A 22,002-nucleotide genomic window follows, 5' to 3' on the forward strand; every position below is an offset into this window, starting at 1 on the left:
AGAGGAGGGGAGGGAGGGGAGCTCGGAGCATCTGCCCTGCAGCAAGGTGGGAGGATTAGGGGCTTCTGCCCTGCAGGGAGGGGAATCTAAGGCCTGGTCTACACTAGGAGTTTATGTCGAATTTAGCACCGTTACATCGAATTAACTCTGCACCCGTCCACACCACGAAGCTATTTAGTTCGACATAGAGGTCTCTTAAATTCGACTTCTGTACTCCTCCCCAACGAGGGGAGTAGCGCTAAATTCGACATGGCCATGTCGAATTAGGCTAGGTGTGGATGGAAATCGACGGTAATAGCTCCGGGAGCTATCCCACAGTGCACCACTCTGTTGACGCTCTGGACAGCAGTCCGAGCTCGGATGCTCTGACCAGCCACACAGGAAAAGCCCCGGGAAAATTTGAATTCCTTTTCCTGTCTGGGCATTTTGAATCTCATTTCCTGTTTGGACATCGTGGCGAGCTCAGCAGCACTGGCAACGATGCAGAGCTCTCCAGCAGAGATGGCCGTGCAATCTCAGAATAGAAAGAGGGCCCCAGCATGGACTGATCGGGAAGTCTTGGATCTGATCGCTGTGTGGGGCGATGAGTCCGTGCTTTCCGAGCTGCGCTCCAAGAAACAGAATGCGAAGATCTATGAGAAGATCTCAAAAGCCATGGCAGAGAGAGGATACAGCCGGGATGCAACGCAGTGCCGCGTGAAAATCAAGGAGCTGAGACAAGGCTACCAGAAGACCAAAGAGGCAAACAGACGCTCCGGATCCCAGCCCCAGACATCCCGTTTTTACGAGGCACTGCATTCCATCCTAGATGCGGCCGCCACCACTACCCCACCACTGACCGTGGACTCCGAGGATGGGATATTGTCGACGGCCGGTTCCTCTGACATGTTAGCGGACGGGGAAGATGAGGAAGGAGATGAGGAGGACGAGGCAGTCGACAGCGCTTACAACGCTGATTTCCCCGACAGCCAGGATCTCTTCATCACCCTTACAGAGATCCCCTACCAACCGTCCCCAGGCGTTAACCCGGACACAGAATCAGGGGAAGGATCAGTCGGTAAGTGTTTTAAACATGTAAACATTTATTTTTAACAGAACAGGAATATTAACAATATTAACAATGGGTTTTGCATGATTACTTTGCCCTAGGCGCTTAACGTTTCAGTCCTTGGCAGTGCAACTACTGAAAAAAAATCTAACAATGTCCGCTTTAGCATGATTGGTTTGCCCTAGGCGCTCTACTGTTTAGTCCCTGCCAGTGCAGCTACAGTAAAATCCGGTCTATATGTCCGGGGATAGAGCAGAAATCCTCCTGGGACATCTCCACGAAGCTCTCCTGGAGGTAATTGGAAAGCCTTTGCATCAGGTTCCTGGGGAGAGCGGCCTTATTGGGTCCTCCGTGGTACGAAACGTTTCCGCGCCAGGAGACAAGCAAGTACTCCGGGATCATTGCCTTGCAGAGCATGGCGGCATACGGCCCTGGTCTTTGCATGCTTTCCCAAAGCATCCTTTCTTTCTCCGTCTCTGAAATCCTCATCAGAGTGATGTCGCTCATGGTGACCTGCTTTGAATTAGGTAGGGGAATGTTAGTATTGGGACTGCTTGCCTGTTCCTTTACAGAACTGTAACCGGCGGTTTACAGCCACGCGGTGGAGGCGGGAGAGGGGCAGCATACAGGGATCTTTCCCTGGGACAGCTGCGAGGGGGTGGGACAGGGGCAGAGTTCATGCTTGCCGGATTGCTGGCAGCAGGGACTGGCATTGCTTTGAACGTGAAAGGAGGCCAGTGCTATTATTAAAGTTTTAAGCAGCCACAAGTCTACAGCTTACCATGTCGGCCTGCTACACAAATTCCGCTGTCCTGCCCCGCTTGTCTGATCTGCACTGCAAGACCCCAGGCACTGAATGCGAAGGCCAAAAATTCGACCTTGTCCTGAGTGCGCATGTGATAGGTGCTGTGCATGGTCTTGTTCACAGAGAAAGACTATGTTCTTTGTTCACAAAAAAATTTATCTTTCTGAGGAATTCACTCCCTTTTTCCCATCCCACAGCTGCGACTGTCTCCCGACCTAGCCTGGCATCACACTCCCAGAGGCTAGCGCAGATTAGGCGTAGGAAGAAGAGGACACGGGAGGACATGTTCTCGGAACTTATGGTCTGCTCTCGACCCCAGGCAGCCCAGCAGACCCAGTGGAGGGAGAACTTGTCCCAAATCCACCGATCACACATTGAACGGGAGGAGAGGTGGTGGCAGGAAGACCAGCAGGCGACTCAAACGCTGCTTGGACTAATGAGGGAGCAAACGGACACGCTCCGGCGCCTTGTGGATGTTCTGCAGGACCGGAGGCAGGAGGACAGAGCCCCGCTGCAGTCTATCTCTAACCGCCCTCCCCCGCCACAAAGTCCCATACCCCCCCCTCAACCAAAGTCCCAAGAAGGAGGGGCGGCAGAGTCCGTGAAAACTCTCACTCCACCCCTGCAGACTGCTCAAGTAGCAGAAGGCTGTCATTCCCCAAAATTTGATAACTCCTTTCCTTCCCGCCTCACCCAAGCCCCCGTCCCAGTTTCATCCCCCAGTTTCATGTGTAGTTGCTAATAAAAAATACGTTTCTGTTAATTACTGTTTCCATCGTGTTCTTTTAGAGGAGAGTCTGTTTGAAGGGGGGAAGGGGATTGGTAATTGGACAGGACAGTCACCTTTACCAGGGTACAGACGCGGGGGCAGGTTCAGCAGCAGGTCACACACACATTGCAGTCACTAGTTACCCTGGTCAGTCTGGGAGGTGGTTTTCATGTTCTGTGGGGGGGAGGAGGGGGTATGTGACTTTGTGGCGGGGGAGGGCGGTTAGAGATCTTATGCAGCGGTCCTTATCCTGGATCACAGAGCCACGCAGCAGGGGATCTGTAACCGTCCTCCCCCTGCCACAAAGTCACATAGCCCCCACACACAGAGTCCCGAACAGGAGGGGTGGCAGGCTCCGTTGAAACTCCTCGAGTTTAGAAGCGTCCTTTGCATCACTACACTACACCCGCTCCCCACCACAGTCTGCGTCCCAGGTTCAACACTTTACCGCGAAAACAGTAATAAAGAAAACGGTGTTCATTAACAAATTTCAAGTGATTTTATTTTTAAACGTGTGTTGGAAGGGGGGGGAACGGGGTGAACGGGGTATGTGACTGGAGAGGATAGTGAACATTAACCAGGTAAAGAAACGGGGGCAGGTTCAGCTTCTCTGTAAACAAACTTAATAGTCACAGGTTACCCTGCTCACTCAGGAACCTAGCTTTCAAAGCCTCCCGGATGCACAGCACGTCCCGCTGGGCTCTTCTAATCGCACGGCTGTCTGGCTGGGCGTAATCAGCAGCCAGGCTATTTGCCTCAACCTCCCACCCCGCCATAAAGGTCTCCTCCTTGCTCTCACAGAGATTGTGGAGCACACAGCAAGCTGCAATAACAATGGGGATATTGGTTTCGCTGAGATCAGAGCGAGTCAGTAAGCTTCTCCATCTCCCCTTGAGACGGCCAAAAGCACACTCCACCACCATTCTGCATTTGCTCAGCCGGTAGTTGAAGAGTTCTTTTTCACTGTCCAGGGCGCCTGTATAGGGCTTCATGAGCCAGGGCATTAGCGGGTAGGCTGGGTCCCCGAGGATCACTATAGGCATCTCCACATCCCCAACAGTTATTTTGTGGTCCGGGAAGTAAATACCTTCCTGCAGCTGTCTAAACAGACCAGAGTTCCTGAAAACACGAGCGTCATGAACCTTGCCCGGCCATCCGACGTTGATGTTTGTAAAACGTCCCCTATGGTCCACCAGTGCTTGCAGCACCATTGAAAAGTAGCCCTTTCTGTTAATGTACTGGCTGGCCTGGTGGTCCGGTCCCAGGATAGGAAGTGAGTTCCATCTATAGCCCCACCGCAGTTTGGGAATCCCATCGCGGCGAAGCCATCTATGATGACCTCCACGTTTCCCAGGGTCACTACCTTTGACAGCAGTACCTCAACGATTGCGTTGGCTACTTGCATCACAACAACCCCCACGGTAGATTTGCCCACGCCAAAGTGGTTCGCGACTGACCGGTAGCTGTCTGGCGTTGCAAGCTTCCAGAGGGCTATGGCCACTCGCTTCTGGACAGTCAGGGCTGCTCGCATCCGCGTGTCCTTGCGCTTCAGGGCAGGGGACAGCAACTCAAAGTTCCAGGAAAGTCCCTTTCCGCATGCGAAAGTTTCGCAGCCACTGTGATTCATCCCAGACCTGCAGCACTATGCGGTCCCACCAGTCCGTGCTTGTTTCCCGGGCCCAGAATCGCCGTTCCACAACATCAACATGACCCATTGCCACCATGATGTCCTCGGCGCGGGGTCCCGTGCTTTGTGACAGGTCTGTGCCACTCTCAGACTTCAGGTCCTCACCGCGCTGCCGTAGCTTCCTCGCCCGATTTCTCAGGATCTGCCTCTGGGAAAGGTGGATGATAAGGTGCGAGGTGTTGACAACGGCCATAACTGCAGCGATGGTCGCAGCGGGCTCCATGCTCGCAGTGCTGTGGCGTCCGTGCTGTCACTGACCAGAAAAGTGCGCGAACTGATTTCCCGCCGGCGCTTTCAGGGAGGGAGGGCGGGAGTGACGGTTGGATGACGACAGTTACCCAAAACCACCCTCAACACATTTTTTTCCCCAGAAGGCATTGGGGGCTTGACCCAGAATTCCAATGGGCAGCGGGGACTGCGGGAACTGTGGGATAGCTGCCCACAGTGCACCGCTTCCAATGTCGACGCTTGCCCCGTTAGTGTGGACTCACAAAGTTGAATTACTGTCCTTAGTGTGGATACACACGTTCGACTTTGAAATATCGATTCCACATATTTGATTTAAGTAAAATCGAACTACTCTCGTAGTGTAGACATACCCTAAGGGCTTCAGCCCCACAAGGGGGCGGTGGGCCAGAAGCACTGCACCTTAGCAGGAGCCGTCCCACAGGGCAGGTTGTGCACGTCTTGCAGCTCCGAAACTTCTGAAGATTATTGTATGCGGCTCGGAAGGTCAGAAAGTTTGGCCACTCCTGTGATAGATTCATGTTTGTCCTGTAATTCTAAGATCAGCTTAGTCACTAGGATGCTGCTCCATCACTTTAGAAACACTGTGACATTACCACTCTCTCAGGAGAAAGCACTCTCAGGTACTTTGTTCTAATAATAATGGTTTGGTTCTTTCTTCCATATCAACACTATAGTAAAAAGTTAGTGACAATCCTCAATAGAGCAACTTAGTTATAAGCACGTTCAGTGCATTGATGGACATGAGCAATAGCAATACATGCACAGTGAGACTTTCTTCAGCTTTTCAGAAATATATACAACAGTAAAAACCAACCAAGTTAGGCCATTTATTTTTAAAGCAATCATGGGGACTGCAGTCTTCAGATTCACCATCTTTCCCCCCATCCATTCTTATACGGCAGAGCCACCCCGTCAGAATGTTCCCCAATTTTACTTTGACCGCCCTGAACACTCCACCAGCATCAATGCTTGGGTGTAAGAGCTGGTGTTTTTGAAAGATTCTACACACGATAGCATTGCCGTGTACACAAATGCTACAGAAGCAACATCAAAGCCAGGAAACTCTGGAGTAGTTTTTGTTTCGTGAGTGGGATGGCTAGGGTCTGGTAAAAGTTAGCAGGAGATTGGCTTCAGCAAAGCAAGATTTGCTATAGTATAAGCAAGTCTTCGGCTACCAGAAAAGGATAACTCCTCAGTCATATATAGAAGTTATTAAGTTAAGAACCTAGAGATGGTCAAAAAAATTTGACATTCAAGATTTCAGGCCACCTATCGGGGAGAAACATAAAAGACTGAAAACATTTGTGATCTTTTCCTCTTTTTCCCAAAAAACAGTTCTATAAAGAGCTGCCATTACTGTTCTCTAGCCTTTATGCATGTGTGTCCCTAAAAGCATTTTTAGCCCTTTCTCTTGGTCTGTTTCTTAAGGCACTCTGGGCACATTACAAAAGAAACCCTGGCTGGCAACAATGCTGCTGGAAAGAAGTAGTCAAGCATGGATGCAGAAGACTGCATGACAACTTTTTCCAACAGCTGGACACCCTCCACTACAGAAAGGGATTTTAATAAAGTGTGCTTGCCCAAGCAGGGCCGGAGCAACCCATTAGGCGACCTAGGCAGTCGCCTAGGGCGCTACAACTTGGGGGGCGGCGACCGCGGCGGTATTTCGGCGCCTCTGTGGGGGGCGGCACCTTCCGCCGCCTAGGGCGTCAGAAAAGCTGGCGGCGCTCCTGTGCCCAAGCATGCTATAGACTAGCCCTATAGGTATGTACAATGCCTTCAGTCCAGGAGACTACATGGTTTTTGATCAAATACTTAAATGGAAGTACTCCTGTTGACTTTTTAAGTCAATTGATTCAGACCAATCCCTAACCACGACCCGTAGTGCTAGAGCATGTAGCTAGGTGGCACTCTTACTATTCTGTACTAAACCCATGCTCTGACATGGTGCCAGAGAATGCTGCACTATCAAATGTGCCATTTCAGACATTTATCCCCATACTGTAACAATTGGAGGTATTTCACCTCCCGTTGGCCAGTTATTAATTTGGGTAGTCATCTCCTCTACCCAAATTCCCCCCTGCAATTTCAATTTCCTGTCCTAAAGTGAGGCATTGCTATTACGGTTTAACAACTGCCATGTTTCACCTCCAATGTGGCTCATTTCAGAGCTGCAGGAGGTGCTTCCTCAATACATACATATTTTGTACAAATTTTAAAATAAAGACACAATATAAAGGCAAGGTTATTTTATAGCAGGTATTCGAATATAAAGCAGAGGCTTTTCTAGACCTACATGGATTTTATCTATTTGTTATTTTAACTGTTGCCACAGGACCTTTTAGGCTTTACATGAGTGAAAGATTGCTGTCATGCCTCCTTTCTTCCCCAAAACTGGCATCTGAGTGGTTCATAGGGTCCCCCTAATTCAAATTGTAAATCTAACCCATACTTCCTGCCTCTAAACAGAAGACATTCTTAGCCTTTTTCTAAAGGCAAGTTGCACCAGTTTAACTAAAGTTAGTTTTTAAATCTGCTTAGCTAAACTGATGGAAACCCCTGCTGGTTACTGATTTACTTGTTTACCAAGTTAAGCTAAAACTGATTTAAGTGTGTCCACTAACTAAGCAGGTTTAAAAACAGATATAGTCAAATCACTGCAATCATAGGTTTAGAAAAACACCCATTAACAACAGTAGGGCAGTCCAAGGGTGCGGGCAGGAGACTTGCTAGCTTCCTCAGTAAATAAGACTCAGCAAAATCAAAAACGGTTACTATGCATTTCTGTTTAAAGTTCATCCTCTTTCCTAAGGTAAGTGTTCTCTTACTACCGGTCACACTGTGAGAGATCACACTGTAAGTAACCATAGGGTGGCTGCCATCAAAAGCTGTTCAATTTTCTTGAATTGCTAGCATTGCCTCAGTATTTCTTATATATATATATAACAAAAGACTATAGAGAAGGAAACAAATGTTTGTCATTATTAAGTTAGATCTAACTTTGAGTTGGTTAGGCAACCAGAAGGGGATAATTGACTCAATGGGCTAGAGTCCTCTCACTTGTAGGTAGGTAGGGAGGGAGGGGGTGTGTGTGTGTGTGTGTGTTTGTTTTTGTTTCAAAAAGACACACTCACTAGTTCACTAGTTTAACCCCACTGAAGTCACAAAATTATCGGGAAGCAAATGAGAGCAGAATCTAACCCAGTATCTTGTTACCACATCCCACCAACTCAGTCCTCGTTTGGAGCCAGATCTAAAGCTCACTGAAATCAAAGGGAGACATTTCAGCAACTTGAAATGGTATTGCATTAGACCTGTGGTTACTTACATCATTAGAGAATTTTCAAGGTGTCACTTCTAAGATCAGCAATTTTTAAGATTGAAAAGTAGATTAATACTGGAGTTTAAATGTTGTAAGTTCTAAAACAAGACTAATTTTTACATTAATAACGAGACTAGTTGAAAATAGTCAATGTAGTCTGTAAAATAGAAATATTCAAACATTTATTATTATGGTAGCACTTAGAGGTCTATCAGGTTGAGGCTCCTGAAGTGACACTCCCTGCGTACAGGAATATATATACAAAGATTTTGTTTTCCAGTAATTCCAGATGCAAGCAGTTGTTGGCCTGTTTAGATGGTACTTCAACTATTTAATATGCTAGAAGAGTCCACTTGGCAGAATGCTGCATATATAAAATAGTCTGGCCTGTTTAAATGCCAAATTATACTGTTCATATTTTAACAGAGGCAACACATTTTTCATCTACAAGATTATGAAGAAAACTGCTTTATTCTCCTTTCCTACACCTTACTTCTGTAATTAAAATTCAGTTTCAGTGGTGGGGGGTGGCAGTGTAGAGGGAAAGTGAAAAGAGATGAGAAGCAGCCCAAGTCAAGCAAGTCTTTCCCTCCTATAAGGGGTAGTGGAGGTAGAGTCTGAACAGAAATCATCAGGCTCAGCTATGGGGCCTTGGTGCTGCTGCAGCTGTGGGCCTGGATGCTGCCAGCCACCCTTCTCTCTACACAGGTTGAAGGAATCACAGAGTTGCTTGGGGGGGGGGGGGGGGTGAGAGCATGCATACGTCATGGGAGCAGGGTTTGCTTGTTTTATTTATTTCTAACATTTGACATTCAGGTCTCGCCTACGCTGGTTGATTTGTCCAGCCTTCTGCTAGGGGTGGTTGGAGATCTATTAGAGGACATCAGTTCATCAGGTTTCATTTCCTTTACACTTGTGAACTAGGAAGTGACTTATTTATACCGCTTGACGCTGTGGGACAGAGATTTGGGGTCAAGAGTTTAGTTAAGTCCTGTTAAATTAAAAAAAAAAAACTGAAAGAGAAGTCCGCCTTGCGAAGGATTCAGCACCCTCACCCATTCAATTAAGGGTTGAGAGAGGACTATGGGGGAGAGAGGAGGGAGACAACACATCACACCTCCATTTCAGGCCTTCTTTGCATCTCATACAGCAGCCTAAATATTTTCCTAGACAGGTCACTTTTAAAATGTCTTCTGTCACTTAGGTATTCCTCATAATAGGGGAGGGAACAGAAGCCAATCCTGATTGAGACATTTCAATGGTATTATTTTAATAAATCAAACTTTGCACATCTATTAGCATTTCCCACCGAATCTCAGAGCGTTTAACAAACATGAATGAAACCCATCGCTACATCACTCCTGCATAGTAGTTATTTTAGTTATACAGATGGGAAAATGAAGGCATTTAAGAAATACCCAATGTTACAAGAGACAGTGACAGGGCTAGCAAGTGACTACAGATCTGATTATGCCTTCTGACCTTAGGATGATTCCGAGGGTAAACCACACAATTTATAGCCTGAGGCCAGGTCTTCACTACAGACCTATCGTGGTATAAACTAAATTGCTCAGGGGTGTGAAAAATCCACACTCCTGAGGGCCAAAGTTAAACCCACCTAACCCCCAGTGTAGACAGTGCTTTGTCAATGGGAGGGCTTCTTCCCACGACATAGCTACTGCCTCTCACGGAGGTGGATTAACTATACGGACAGGAGACGCTCTCCCGTCAGAGTAGGAGCGTCTCCACTAAAGCGCTGTATGTGAAGACAAGCCCTGAAACAAAGGGTTGGAGAGTGTCCAGACTAGCTTTTTTTAAAGAGATGTTAACATGAGATAAAAAAATATTTCACCATCCTGCTGTAGGACAACAAGGAATCATAATCTACAGAACCACCAGCGTGGTTGACACAAATGCCAATAAATCACAGTGCTCTACTCTGTTCCAAGGCTGAACAGAGGTTTAAAAAACAGTGAAGGTCACTGCTACTCAGAGAAGTATCTCATCTATTTATTTTTTTTTAAATGAGAAAGAGGGATTTTGCTTTTAAAGCAGTTGTGCAGGCAGACCATGAGTGTGGATTTGAAGCAAGTCCTCCCCCTCTCCCCTGCCTGCCCAGACACCACATGCAACTTTCAAGTTTACCCACACACACTATCAAAGCTGCCACTAGAACACAGTAAGATACAGCATTCGTTTACATGGCACCATCAATTAAAAAAAATAAAACTCAAACAGTTACAGATACTATCTTTAGTGCCCCCTTCACCCTGAATTCCGTTGCCAATTTTTGAAGTTTTACATTTTCTTTTCATCATTATTTTCTTGTTCATTTGCTGTATGGAAGGTGCCAGCACATATGCACAAAGTAAAAATACACTGAAAGTGCAGTAATGATTTTCCCTACAATGTCATGTACTACCTGTAATGAGAGTCAGTAACAACATTTCAGGTAGAAATGTGCTGCTTAACACAAGGCACCCTTTTCAAAGTTAATGCAATTTACATAAGTGACTTTAAAGGTATTGATCAGAAACAAAAATTGCTGAGGTCCCACAATGCACTTGTGAGAGCTTTGGTGTATTTGCCGGCTCAGTGTTTGGTCAATGAGGCTGGTACAGCAAAGAAAATATTCATTCACACCACTACTGGCAATGATTTGATTGGTTAAAGTGGGCAGTGTCTTGCCTCTGTGTGGGGTGTGAATGGCTATTTCCCCTACAGTTTGTGTTGACAAAATTATTAGTGAATGTTTTTCAAGTGAGCCTTCTTCAATTAGGTTCTTTGTCAGAGTAAATCATGAATTAAATGGACCAGGTAGAGTTGCCAAATGTGACTTTTGCTAGCTTAACTTCAGACAAAGAAGAACGGGGCTCTGTTATTTTGGCAATGACAACAGGAAAGTGTGGCTTAATCCGCAAATCAGCTCTGATTCATTTAACAGCTGCAGCTTTCCAAAGGGCCGTTCAGATAATGTCTTTGTCAGACAAATTTTTGTCGACAGCAACGGTAATACTCTGAATCTCTAATATACTACAACTAAAGAGTAGCATGCTCATTTTAGAGTTTGTATTGCGTACACAGTGTTTAACAATATTTTTGTGAGTTGTTCAAAACATTTTCGTTTTTCTAGGTTTAGCACTTTTGCATGTGGCCCTGCATTGGCCCAGCTTTCTTTGCCTAGTTCAGGGCATAGATAAGTACTGAAACTACCCAAAGAAATTACTTTGATATTAAGGCTGGCTATTCTCCCTCCTGGGCTTCACCTCCCACTCAGCGTGGAGTGTTTGTGCCTGACAAGACCCAGCAATCCAGTATGAAAGCTCCTTGTTCAGGCCCACAAAGAAGAGACATTGTTCAGCAAGATGGGTCCGATTACAGCACCCTCCACTGAGGCCTTAATATCAGAGTTACAAGGTTTCCTGCCAAAGCCAAAATAGTTTTGTTAGGTAACTAACTCCAGCCACTGCCTATGGAATAATATGAAGGTCTTTTGACAAAGGCCAAACTACAGCTGCATGATAGAACAATGTACGAAGTTACTAACTGTAAATCTCAAGACATCGTCTTACTAACATACAAATTCTACATGTATAATTAAAACAGTACATTCTAGTATATACAAGGCCTTAGGGTTTTCTTAAGTCCAGCTAACATTTGACTAAATGTATAACTATGTCCACGAATGTTTTAATGGGCTGTAACAAAAGTTACAAAATTTGGAGTTTCCTTTTAACCTTTTTAGTAAAGAGGGTTCAGCTTAAAAAAAAAAAAAGAGAGAGAGCGGGAGAGAGAGAGAGAGAGAGAGAGAGAGAGAGAGAGAGAGAGCGCGCGCTGCAGTCTTGCAAGCCTCTAGATAGCAGAAGATTCAAGAAGCATCTTTTTTAGTGGAAGATATAAGGCCTTTTCTGCACTGAGTATTTTTGTACCTGTGTAGCTAAACTGATATAACAGTGTGTGTAAGTTCCTATCACAAACTCCCTGCCATAGTGTAAACCATGATTTTGCACTGGTACAGCTCAAAATTGGGTAAGAAAGAGAGAAAGAAAAGAAGTCCCACAAGAAAACCCCATACAGCCATGGTAACACTTCTCACTTTGCAAACTAGGATAAACTGCAACATCTCCATACTCTGAGCTTGCACCACTGCATTTAGATTAGCATTGCTATGCCAGCGCAAACAAACAAAAATGAAAAAGTCAACAAAACCCACAAAGCATAAAACCCATGTCAAGCTGCACAGCTTTTGGTTTCTGCCCTCAAGGATGAGCCAAAGTTACAAAATGGTCAGGCATGAATGCAGTAAAGCTAATCTAATTGGTGATGTGAAGCGTCAAATAGGCCAATTATACTTAAATATGCAGTCCTTCACAAAAAAAAAATCTATTTCTGCATGGTAAAACAGCTAAGGGGAATAAACTGAGCCTGGTTTTATTAGTTTGTCTCAATTAGATCTGCTTATATGAAAGTGTGTCCCACTCATACCATAACCATTTTTTTTTTTGGGGGGAAATTAATAATGGGTTTGTAAAATAGCCAAAAGCAATGGCAATAAAGGGGCAAAAATACCAAGTTAATACATCTAGAGACACCAGGGGGGTGACCTTATTGGACCAACTTCTATTGGTGAGAGAGACAAGCTTTCCAACTACACAGAACTCTTCTTCAGATCTGGGAAAAACAGAAGCCCTGGGGACTTCATTTTTCTTCTCTCCAGAGAATGCACTTCAGTTAGTACATGTATCATTCACATGCTGTAATTTTCTAAAGCTAAAACATGGTTAAACATATAACAATCTTATCGCTGGAAAATTGAGAATCCTGAGGCTAAAGCAGCAGTGATAAATGATGGCAGGGCTTCAAACACAGTAATCCATGGCAAGTAGGAAGTTCTCTCAAAGGGAGTTGGAAGGAGTGTAACTTTGGATTTCTGCAGAATTTATGATCTCATTACAAAAAAAAACTAGCCATTTTGACTGCAAAGATGGAATTCAGTTCACATTGGGAATGTTAAGTGATTTAATGCAGGTTGTCCTAAGTCTGAAGAGAAACAGTTCCTGGCTGTCTGTTTCTGAGATGTTTCCTATGCTGCAACAGAGGGTAAACTGATTAGAGTGGTCAGTTTTCACTGCTACTGTTCAGAGTTTTGGGCAGCAAAGGAACTGGACAAAGTTTGGGTTAATTTCATTCTGCTACAACAGGAGGACCCCCCTACACCCACCCACACCCACACACAGGACCGGTGGATCAGCTCAGCCGAGGAGATTCCACGTCCCTTTTGGGAGCCACAAGGGAGAAATAAAGTAAGAGAAAAAATATATAGCAAAGGAAGTAAAGCAAGTACTGCATGGACAGGGGAGAAAAATAAGGTTGAAAAACAGGAAGAGACACCCCATGATCTAGAATAAGGAAAAAAACAAATAAAGATAGGGAAGAAGGTAAAATGAAAACAACAAGGACACAGCAAGACACCTTTTAAATTTAATATGTTCAAAAAAGTTTTAGTTAGGTACGGTATTTAAACTACGTCTCAGCCAGTACCCAACTGTTTTGTTCCTTTGGGGGGGGGGGGTGGTTTTGTTAGGGGATGAAGGGTTGGGCAGAGGTTTTCAGATATACAGTTCCTTTTATAGATTGCTTTCAGAAGCTCAGATGGTGTTAATGCTGCTTTTCTTACACAGTTATAACTATGCTCATAGATGCCTTCACTCATCTGGTCAGAATATGAACCCAGGGTCCAATATCCAACTCACCTGCCATTTTTGTTGATGTAAGTTGCTAAGTAACCATGATCCTCCCAGTTATGAATTGTTTCTGTCATTCCCTGCTCTTGAAAAACAGGCTGTAGACCTTTAAGAATGGCATTGCAATCAGCTGCAAGATGAAGGGAAGGGAGGGAAAATACAGTCAGTTAAGACATTCTCAGACAAAGGTAAAGTTTACTACACACGCCTGCTGCTTTATTTATATTTTAAAAAGGTTCTATAGTTCTTGGCTGCAGTCTGGCAGCTATACTCTGGACCGCCCTTGTTCCCCCACTGAGGCAGTGGCTTTTGAGTCTGCAACCTTACCCTATGGGGGTCCTTGTCCCCTCCTTTATGACATCTTTCTGGTCAAGGAAGTTCCATCAGACATTTTTTTTTTTTTAAGATTTGGGTGATCATAGGGCAAAGTGTAGTTTAATAGGATTAATATTACTCAACCACTTCTACCGCCATGAAAGCAAGACTCCAGACTTGTACTATTTTAATTATGATGAGACCTGATAATAGAAAAGCTACTGTACTGGATGACCTCGCAATCTCGGCCTTTTGGCTGAGGAGTGAAAACATTTCTCCCCAGGTTAGGACTTTTAACATTCTCTCCAATAACAATGACTGACTGGGCAAGATGGGCCAACCAATTCCACTCAAGACACAAGTCAAGCTTTTCCTGATTCCTTTTTGGAGCAATAAGACCATTTTCCTCAGGTGAAGAGGGAAGCTCTACGGTGAAAGTTTGTAGCTAAGGGATACAAAGCAATAGTAAGTGCTAATGCACGTTTCTCACCACCACCACCAATACCAACAGTGTTATATTTTTTAATTGACTGTCAAGAAGCCCTCCAACAGAGACTTCAATCTGCAGGTGCTCTCTGTTGGTCATCGCTTTTCTATCAAGAAAATACTGATTTATGCACTGATCCCTGTCTGTGGTACAGAGAGGTCTGTTTGCACAGAACTCAATAAAGGCTCAGGGCCTTAGTCATCAAACTAAAGATGTTCCAGGGTTTAGTGCTTTCATAGGCCAAATCTAAACTAAAATGAAATTACTTAGAGCCTGTTCCCTCAGTTATTTACTTACATTAATTAGACAATCCCAAAAGATGGAGAAGCAGAATTGTCATTCCCTTATTTAAGAGGAGGCCATTATAACCTGCCAACTATAATCCAGTTATTCTGCTAGAGTTCATATCCAATATACATAAACATTTGTCCAAAGTCAACCCTAGTTTGATCGCATTGAGTTTAATGCAAGTAACATCTGAGACTCGTTTGCTCTGTTATCTCCAAAAAAAGAGATAAATCTACTTTTGTAAATCAGTAATCATCCCTTTATAGCTAAAACAATCAAGTTACAGCACAAAAGTCTGGTGTGCATAAAATAAAGAGATTGCATCTTTTGCTTCCTCATTACGGTATTTTAGAAGCTGCATCAGAGTGAAATGCTAAAACTAAATTGTGACTTAAGTTAGTTGACCTTGGAATTAGTTTTCCATGCTAAAATAGTGACTCTGGTAAAATTACATGGGACTCAGTGCAAAACTAGTAGAAAAGCGTCATGCAACTCAGGTTTTGATGTACATTGCATTAAACCTGAGACGAGTTTAAAAAAAATAAATAAATAAATAAGACACCAAGCCCCAATTAAACCTCGGTTGCCCTAAGACCATCCAGCAAGACAGGCATAGCAAAACAAGTAGCTAGTCTACACAGGGAAATGTATTGTTTAGCTATAGTGGAATAATTATAACTATAGCTATGCCAATATAGCTATATGCAGACACGATTCCAGTGTTAAAATGACTTTATTCAACAATTACTCTGCTTTAGATGATCAGTTTCCCCAGGTAGACAAGCCCTAAAATTTAGGAACCTCTATCTTCCACCATGTACAAAGACTACTAGACTAAACTGCCAACCTGATTATTGATTGACATTATGTAAACGCTGTACTCAGACATGTCGGCTATCATCCATATAATTTTACCAAACCAACTGAAATACTAGAGAGGAACAAAAAAATATTTCCCTTATTTTTCTCTGTCAACCAGGTCACAAGAATGATGTGATTCATCTCTCTTGCCAAATGTATTAATCTGGGAAGGCACTGCCTTTTAGATAAAGATCAAATAATGTTAGAGCTAACAAAGCAAGAGCTCACATTTACCTTTTATCTTCTCCATCTCATTCATTACACTCCCCACGGTTTCAATTTATGCTTAATTAGAATTAAGACAAAACAAGTTCTACTGAAAAGCACTGAAGAATTTGTGTGCTGACATGGCTACTAATTTTACTCATGTGTAGTGTTCACATGTGCACAAGTGAAAGTGGACTCTCCTTCCAAACCTCCACAATATGCATGCAGTGTTAAGCGGCAGTGTAAATTCAAACACTTTACTGGGGAGATTTTATTTAAGAGTTTCTTTGGCAAATTAGCTCAATTAACTATTCCCATTATAATGATAGCTGAAACAATCAAATGCAATCTCTACCCTCTCTCCTCAAAAAAACACAACTTTTTTTTTTTGCCTTCTTTCATACTCCACATTTTCTAGGAAGTTTTAGACCCTCTCCCTGGCTCCATATCCACTAGCAATTTGTATACTTCCTATCCAGCAGCAGTACAGATACACCATTGGTGTAAGCACTAGCACAGACTAGACTCAGGAGTTTTTCATGACTGGGTGTTGAACACCCTCCCCTGCTCCTGTTGTCTGCACTGCTAGTACTGGTACAGCCACTCCCTGGCAAGAAAACTGGTTCCACATTTTTTAATTTAGACTCTGCCGTCGGTGTTGTCTCTTGTGTTGTCCATCCCATCCCCCACACATCCTCCCCACTACTACCCCCTCCCGTCATCTTTTCCCTCCCACTTTCTTTCCTTTCTTTCTTGCTTTCTCCTACAAGATCATAAGAGTGCTACAGGAGCATGAAAATGAAACTGATGGGTGCTTGCTTAGTTTAATTATACACACAGCACTTTCCTGGCCAGCAGATTAGAGTGAAAACCACAAAGGCCTGGTCTACATTTGAAAATTAGGTCGGCATAACTACATCGCTCAGGGATGTGGAAAATCCAACCCCCTGAGAAGCATAGTTAAGCCAACCTAAGTTCCGTGTAGAGAGCACAAGGTTGATGGTAGAATTCTTCCGCTGACCTATTTATCACTCTCAGGGAAGTGGATTACTTATGCCAACTGAGCAACTCCTCCTGTCAGAGTAGGCAGTGTTTACACTGAAGCTAAGTGTAGACATGCCCTAAATAAATTCCAGACCTTCACTTGGATGCTGCTGCAGCAGCTGCATCATCATAACCACTGGGTAGCCAAGAAGTATTTGGAATATTGACACCCACCACCTCGTCCCCCCCACCCCCACTCCCCAGTTTTAAAAATAAGTGAACTTGCCCTCCTACCCCAGTTCAGGGCGGGAGGATCAATATAGTGAGCAACCCCCAGGCAAGGCAAAGTGTATCCTCTGACCATAACAGCAACTCAAGTGAAAGAAAGCCTTTCCATTCAGCTCAAATTCTGATGCACGTTCAGGCCAGAGAAATTTCTTTACAGTTCACATGGAAATTTAACAAACTGCATTTATTTAAAATGTCAAGTACAGAATTAATTATCTAAGTATTTGGCATTTATGCATTGAAAGGAAAGGAGCTGCAAGGGATTAGATATCAAAGAATACAAAACAAGAATTACTATTATGTACAATGATGTCACATCTGCGTAAGTTTTAAGCATCCAGTCTGTGCATAACAACGTGCTTCTAGAAGAGGCAGTTTGGAATAGCTACAGACATTCCTCTGAAGTTACAGTTGCCAAAAGGCTGCTCACTGATAAAAATCAATGAATTTAAATGCTGTCTTAAGGCCAAAATGGAAAAAAAGAAGAAAAAAAACCACATTATGATCTGCTAATCTGACCTCTTGCACAATACAAGCCATAGAATTTCACTCTAATTCCAGCATTCAGCCCCATAATTTGCAGCTGAACCAGACCATCTCTTTTAGAAAGACATCCAACCTTGATTTAAAGTCTCCATGTAAGCCAGAGTTTCCAACAACATCCCTTGGTAATCTGTTCCAAGTTTATTACCCTCTTGTTTATTACACATCTTTTTTCCAGTTTGAGTTGTTCCAGTTTTAATTTTGAGCCATTTGATCTTGTTATGTCTTTATCCTCTGAATTAAAAAAGCCCTCTAAATTTCTGGTTTGTTCTCTCCTTGTAGGTACTCCTGCAACACAATTAAGTTGCTTCTTAAACTTCTCTGTAAGATAAACAGACTGAGCTCCTTAAAACTCATTGCAAGGTATGAACACAATTAATGTGATGGTTCCACAAATAAAACATCAACTTCTATCTGTTTAGTTCTTGCTAGTCAGATAAAACAAATTAAATAAGACTGACAGGGTGCAACCAGGGACAGTGGGACCGCTGTGCCCCCTTAACTCACTAATTTGGGTTGTCTCTCACAATGTCTTCCTGGTAGGGGTGTCCAGATGTCCCGATTTTATAGGGACAGTCCCTATTTTGGGGTCTTTTTCTTATATAGGCTCCTATTACCCCCCACCCCCGTCCCGATTTTTCACATTTGCTGTCTGGTCACCCTACTTACTGGTGACAAGCAGCAAACTCCTCCATGTGCTGTTACCACTCAGTACAATTGCATATGGAACCCCACACCCAGCTAGATTGCATGAATGCTCCCAGAGCCACTCATGAATCACAAGAGAAAGGCACCAGCCAAATCCCCCCCGCTCCTAGCCTTGTACCCTAGGGAATATACCATCTTGAACTGCTCAAGACCCTTTCTTGAGCAATGCAAGTTTATTAATTGGTTCATTACTTCATCAAAGGAAAGTGGACATACGCAAGCCTTTGTAACCTGAGCAGATTTACCAAGCACTTCAGTCAAACTCACTGATAAGGACAAACATCAGAATAAGTTTATTGATTACAAAAGATGGATTTTAAGTGTTAAGTGATTGGTAACTACTCTGACTTTTGCCTAAGGAAAATAAAAGATAAACACGCAGTCTAAATTCTCAACTTTATTAGACTAGGCAATCTGGACTAAGCAGTTTTTCTCACCCCACTGGATACTGCAGGTTGGTTACAATCTTTCATATGCAGGCTCTTCCTGTTAGTCTGGGGACTAGTCTCCTCAGCTCCAGCGTTCTTGTTGCCTTCAGCATAGTTGGGGGAAAATACAGGACAAACCATGAGGCCTCTGTCCTCTATTTTATATCCTCATTCCATGTGCTTGGAGAACACAAGTCCAGGTATGTCTGATGGGCAAAGTTATCAGGCAAGATTGAGAAATTCCCTTGGTGTGGCCCTGTGCAGGTGAATCACTGATCTGTAACTCCCTTGCTGGACAACGGGCATTGGTTAGCTCACTTGTTGTTGTTTCTGGGGATCTAATATCTGGGCAATTCCCCAATTCACAGCATATTTTAGTGACAACCATACAACACAGATTTCATAACGTCATATGCGCTAATTATATACACATTTAGATAAAACAATGGCTTTCAGCAGATCATAGCCCTTCCCATGAGTCCTTACCTGGCATGCTTTATATGAAATATCACAATTACATAAAAATTATGAATATGGGGCTTTCAAGGCGCCTCCCCCATCCCCGAGGTATAGAGTGTCACAAAGACCCCACTGTTTAATACCTCTCCAGTTTTGAAGACTGCTTTTTTCCTAAATAAATCCATGGACTAAGTCTCAAAGCAAAATTCATAAACCTAATGTAAGATATGACACTGAATATGCATAGTTTGAAACATCGTACCTATGCAAATACTACTGTATAAGCACACATATTTATGCCAATGGGTGTTAGTATGTATTCACCCTCCACACAATGTGAAAATATATAAGTGCCTGACAACTTGTGACAGTTCAAGGCATTGGATGCATGAGTCTGAACTTGCAAATATATAAAACCAGTGCTCTGTAGTCCATAGTTACATGGCTCCAATAGCAGCAAGTCTAATCCTTTACCACACACTATCATTTGCTCTTACCTTGTATATATCCTATGATATAACAGTGTGGCCCTATGAAATTTAGATCTATAGAGACACTAGCTATGTGTATTACCAACATGTGTATTTGTCAGCACATGTACATTCAGGAATTGGGGTTGAGGGGGAAGGGCAGAGGCCCCCCACTGCACTCTTTTGATTTAGGAAGTGGCAAATAAATCTGTGGATTATGTACGGCTGTAGAAATGGCAGAAATCAAGTGCATTAGTCATATAATTAAGAGGTACATTTTCATTTAACTGATAGCATGCAATATTTCTGACCCCATCCCACAGGTAATTTAGTGCTGTGGGGGGGGGGTGGTGGAAGGAAGGGCAAATTCACCCACTTGAGCAGATTACAGGAGCGGAGCTTATAAAACTAAGAATTTATATACTCTTAGGAAGAGGTGGCAATTTTGGAGGTCAGCCACCTCCAAAGAGACTTCATCTCTAAATGTGATGGTTCTCAGAGCAGCAATACAATTTATTCATTAACTATGTTTCTCATATTTACTTATTTTGAGTAGAGTCTTAAGCTTCCAGGTTTTCTAAGGTTTAGGGAGGCTGTTCGTTCTTGTATTAATAGCTTTTAATTGTAGCTTTTGTTGAAGGGATGTTTTTAAGAAGAAACTGAAGAGCATAACAAATCCCATTCTAACATGAGCTTTCAAACAACTGAGCTACTTTTTGCTTCAAGTTGGTGAAAATATGTCCACTAAAAACAATTGGCCTTGGCAACAAACACCTCCCCCAGTACTAAGTTTAGAAGCATTCTGTTCTCTGAAAGAAAAACACCATAGGAAAATCCTTTGTTTTATGCACACTAGGTCCATGCAGACACAGAATGCAGGAAGCACAGCTCTGTACCAAGACTATCAAGACATTTGGGAACTGAATTTTTAATAATTTCCACATGTGAGCAGCCACCCAATATTTCAAGTTGATTTATATCTCTGAATAAGCAGAATATTCATGAAGCTGGGTGGAAATGACCCACCTATTATACAATTGTACATGGGAAAGTGGATCAACATTGGGTTTTCCTGTGCACCTGCTCTGTTTTATTAGGTTCCTCATGTCTAGAATATGGGAGATGGGTTCAGAGGGCTACATTTCCTTAATAGATTGTCACAGTAGTAGTGACGTTCTAAAATTACGCTACCAAAATAGGAATGTAGAAACTACACAATGTACACAGACCAAGAGTAAAAGTGAATTTCTTTAATACTCATAATGCTTAGCCCACTTGGAGCTTCTAGGAGATAGTGTAATAAAAGTAAGGTGACTGCTAGAGAAAGGGAAATTTTGCATGGAGAAGACCTAAAAGGATTTCTTCTTTGCTTTTTATGTTTGCATGTCTTGACTTCACTGTTTTTGCTGAAGTACTCCTTGGTGGACTGGAGAGGGGGAAAGTAAAAAACAAAACAAAATACCACACCCCACTAGGGAGTGATGTGATAAGACAGTGAAAACAAGAGCAACCCAGAAAGGAAGGAATTTTTATGTAGGCTGTTTGAAATTGAGTTTAAAAAAAAATGATAAAGCCATTGCAGTTGGGAGAACTGCTTTCAGAAGATTACTTTTCAAACTGAGAAATCTTCTACTCCAGTCCTACCTATCCATATCTCCAACCAAGTCACCGAAAAAGAAGTTAATTACTTTGGGGGGTTGGGAGGATTATAATTTGGGTCAGATCTTATTTACATATCATAAGCCAAGAAGAGAGAACTTTTACTTTTTGCAGGTTAACGTTGAACTGCTATTCTACTTTGAAAAGTGACTAAAGGCTTGTGTGCACTTGAAATGCTACAGCGGCACAGCTGCGCTGCTACAGTGCTTCAGTGTAGACACTACCTATGCCAATAGGAGGGATTCCCCTGTGAGCGTAGGTAATCCACCTCCCTGAGGCACAGTAGCTAGGTCAATGAAATAATTCTTTCATCAACCTAGCACTGCCTATACCGGGGGTTAGGTTGGCTTAACTACACGGCTTAGAGACATGGATTATTTTTTTTCTGCACGAGTGATGTAGCTGGGTCAACCTAATTTTTTAGTGCAAACCAGGCCTGTGTAAAAACTGCACCTTAGCTCTGAAACTTTTGCTACCCGTGGGAATTCAGAGCAACATCAGCTTTCCTAAGGGTATGTCTTCACTAGCAACGTTACAGCGCTGCCGCGGCAGTGCTTTAACTTGGCTGTGTAGTCGCGGCACCAGCGCTGGGAGAGAGCTCTCCCAGTGCTGTAAAAAAACCACCCCCATGAGGGGACTAGCTCCCAGCATTGGTGCACTGTCTACGCTACCACTTTACAG

The 22,002-nt window shown here is 43.4% G+C and overlaps 1 protein-coding gene across 1 annotated transcript in view; it reads right to left on the reverse strand.

Annotated features, from left to right (window-relative positions):
• The window catches only part of SMS (spermine synthase), a 77,906-nt gene that overhangs the window by 37,574 nt on the left and 18,330 nt on the right, over positions 1 to 22,002 (reverse strand). Inside the window, exon 2 of the mRNA XM_065402689.1 lies at positions 13,634 to 13,754. Within this exon, the coding sequence (XP_065258761.1) occupies positions 13,634 to 13,754 (121 nt within the window). The remainder of the gene's footprint in view (positions 1 to 13,633; positions 13,755 to 22,002) is intronic.

This window comes from Emys orbicularis, chromosome 1 (genome assembly GCF_028017835.1).
Source record: "Emys orbicularis isolate rEmyOrb1 chromosome 1, rEmyOrb1.hap1, whole genome shotgun sequence".
Classification (NCBI taxonomy): Eukaryota; Metazoa; Chordata; order Testudines; family Emydidae; genus Emys; species Emys orbicularis.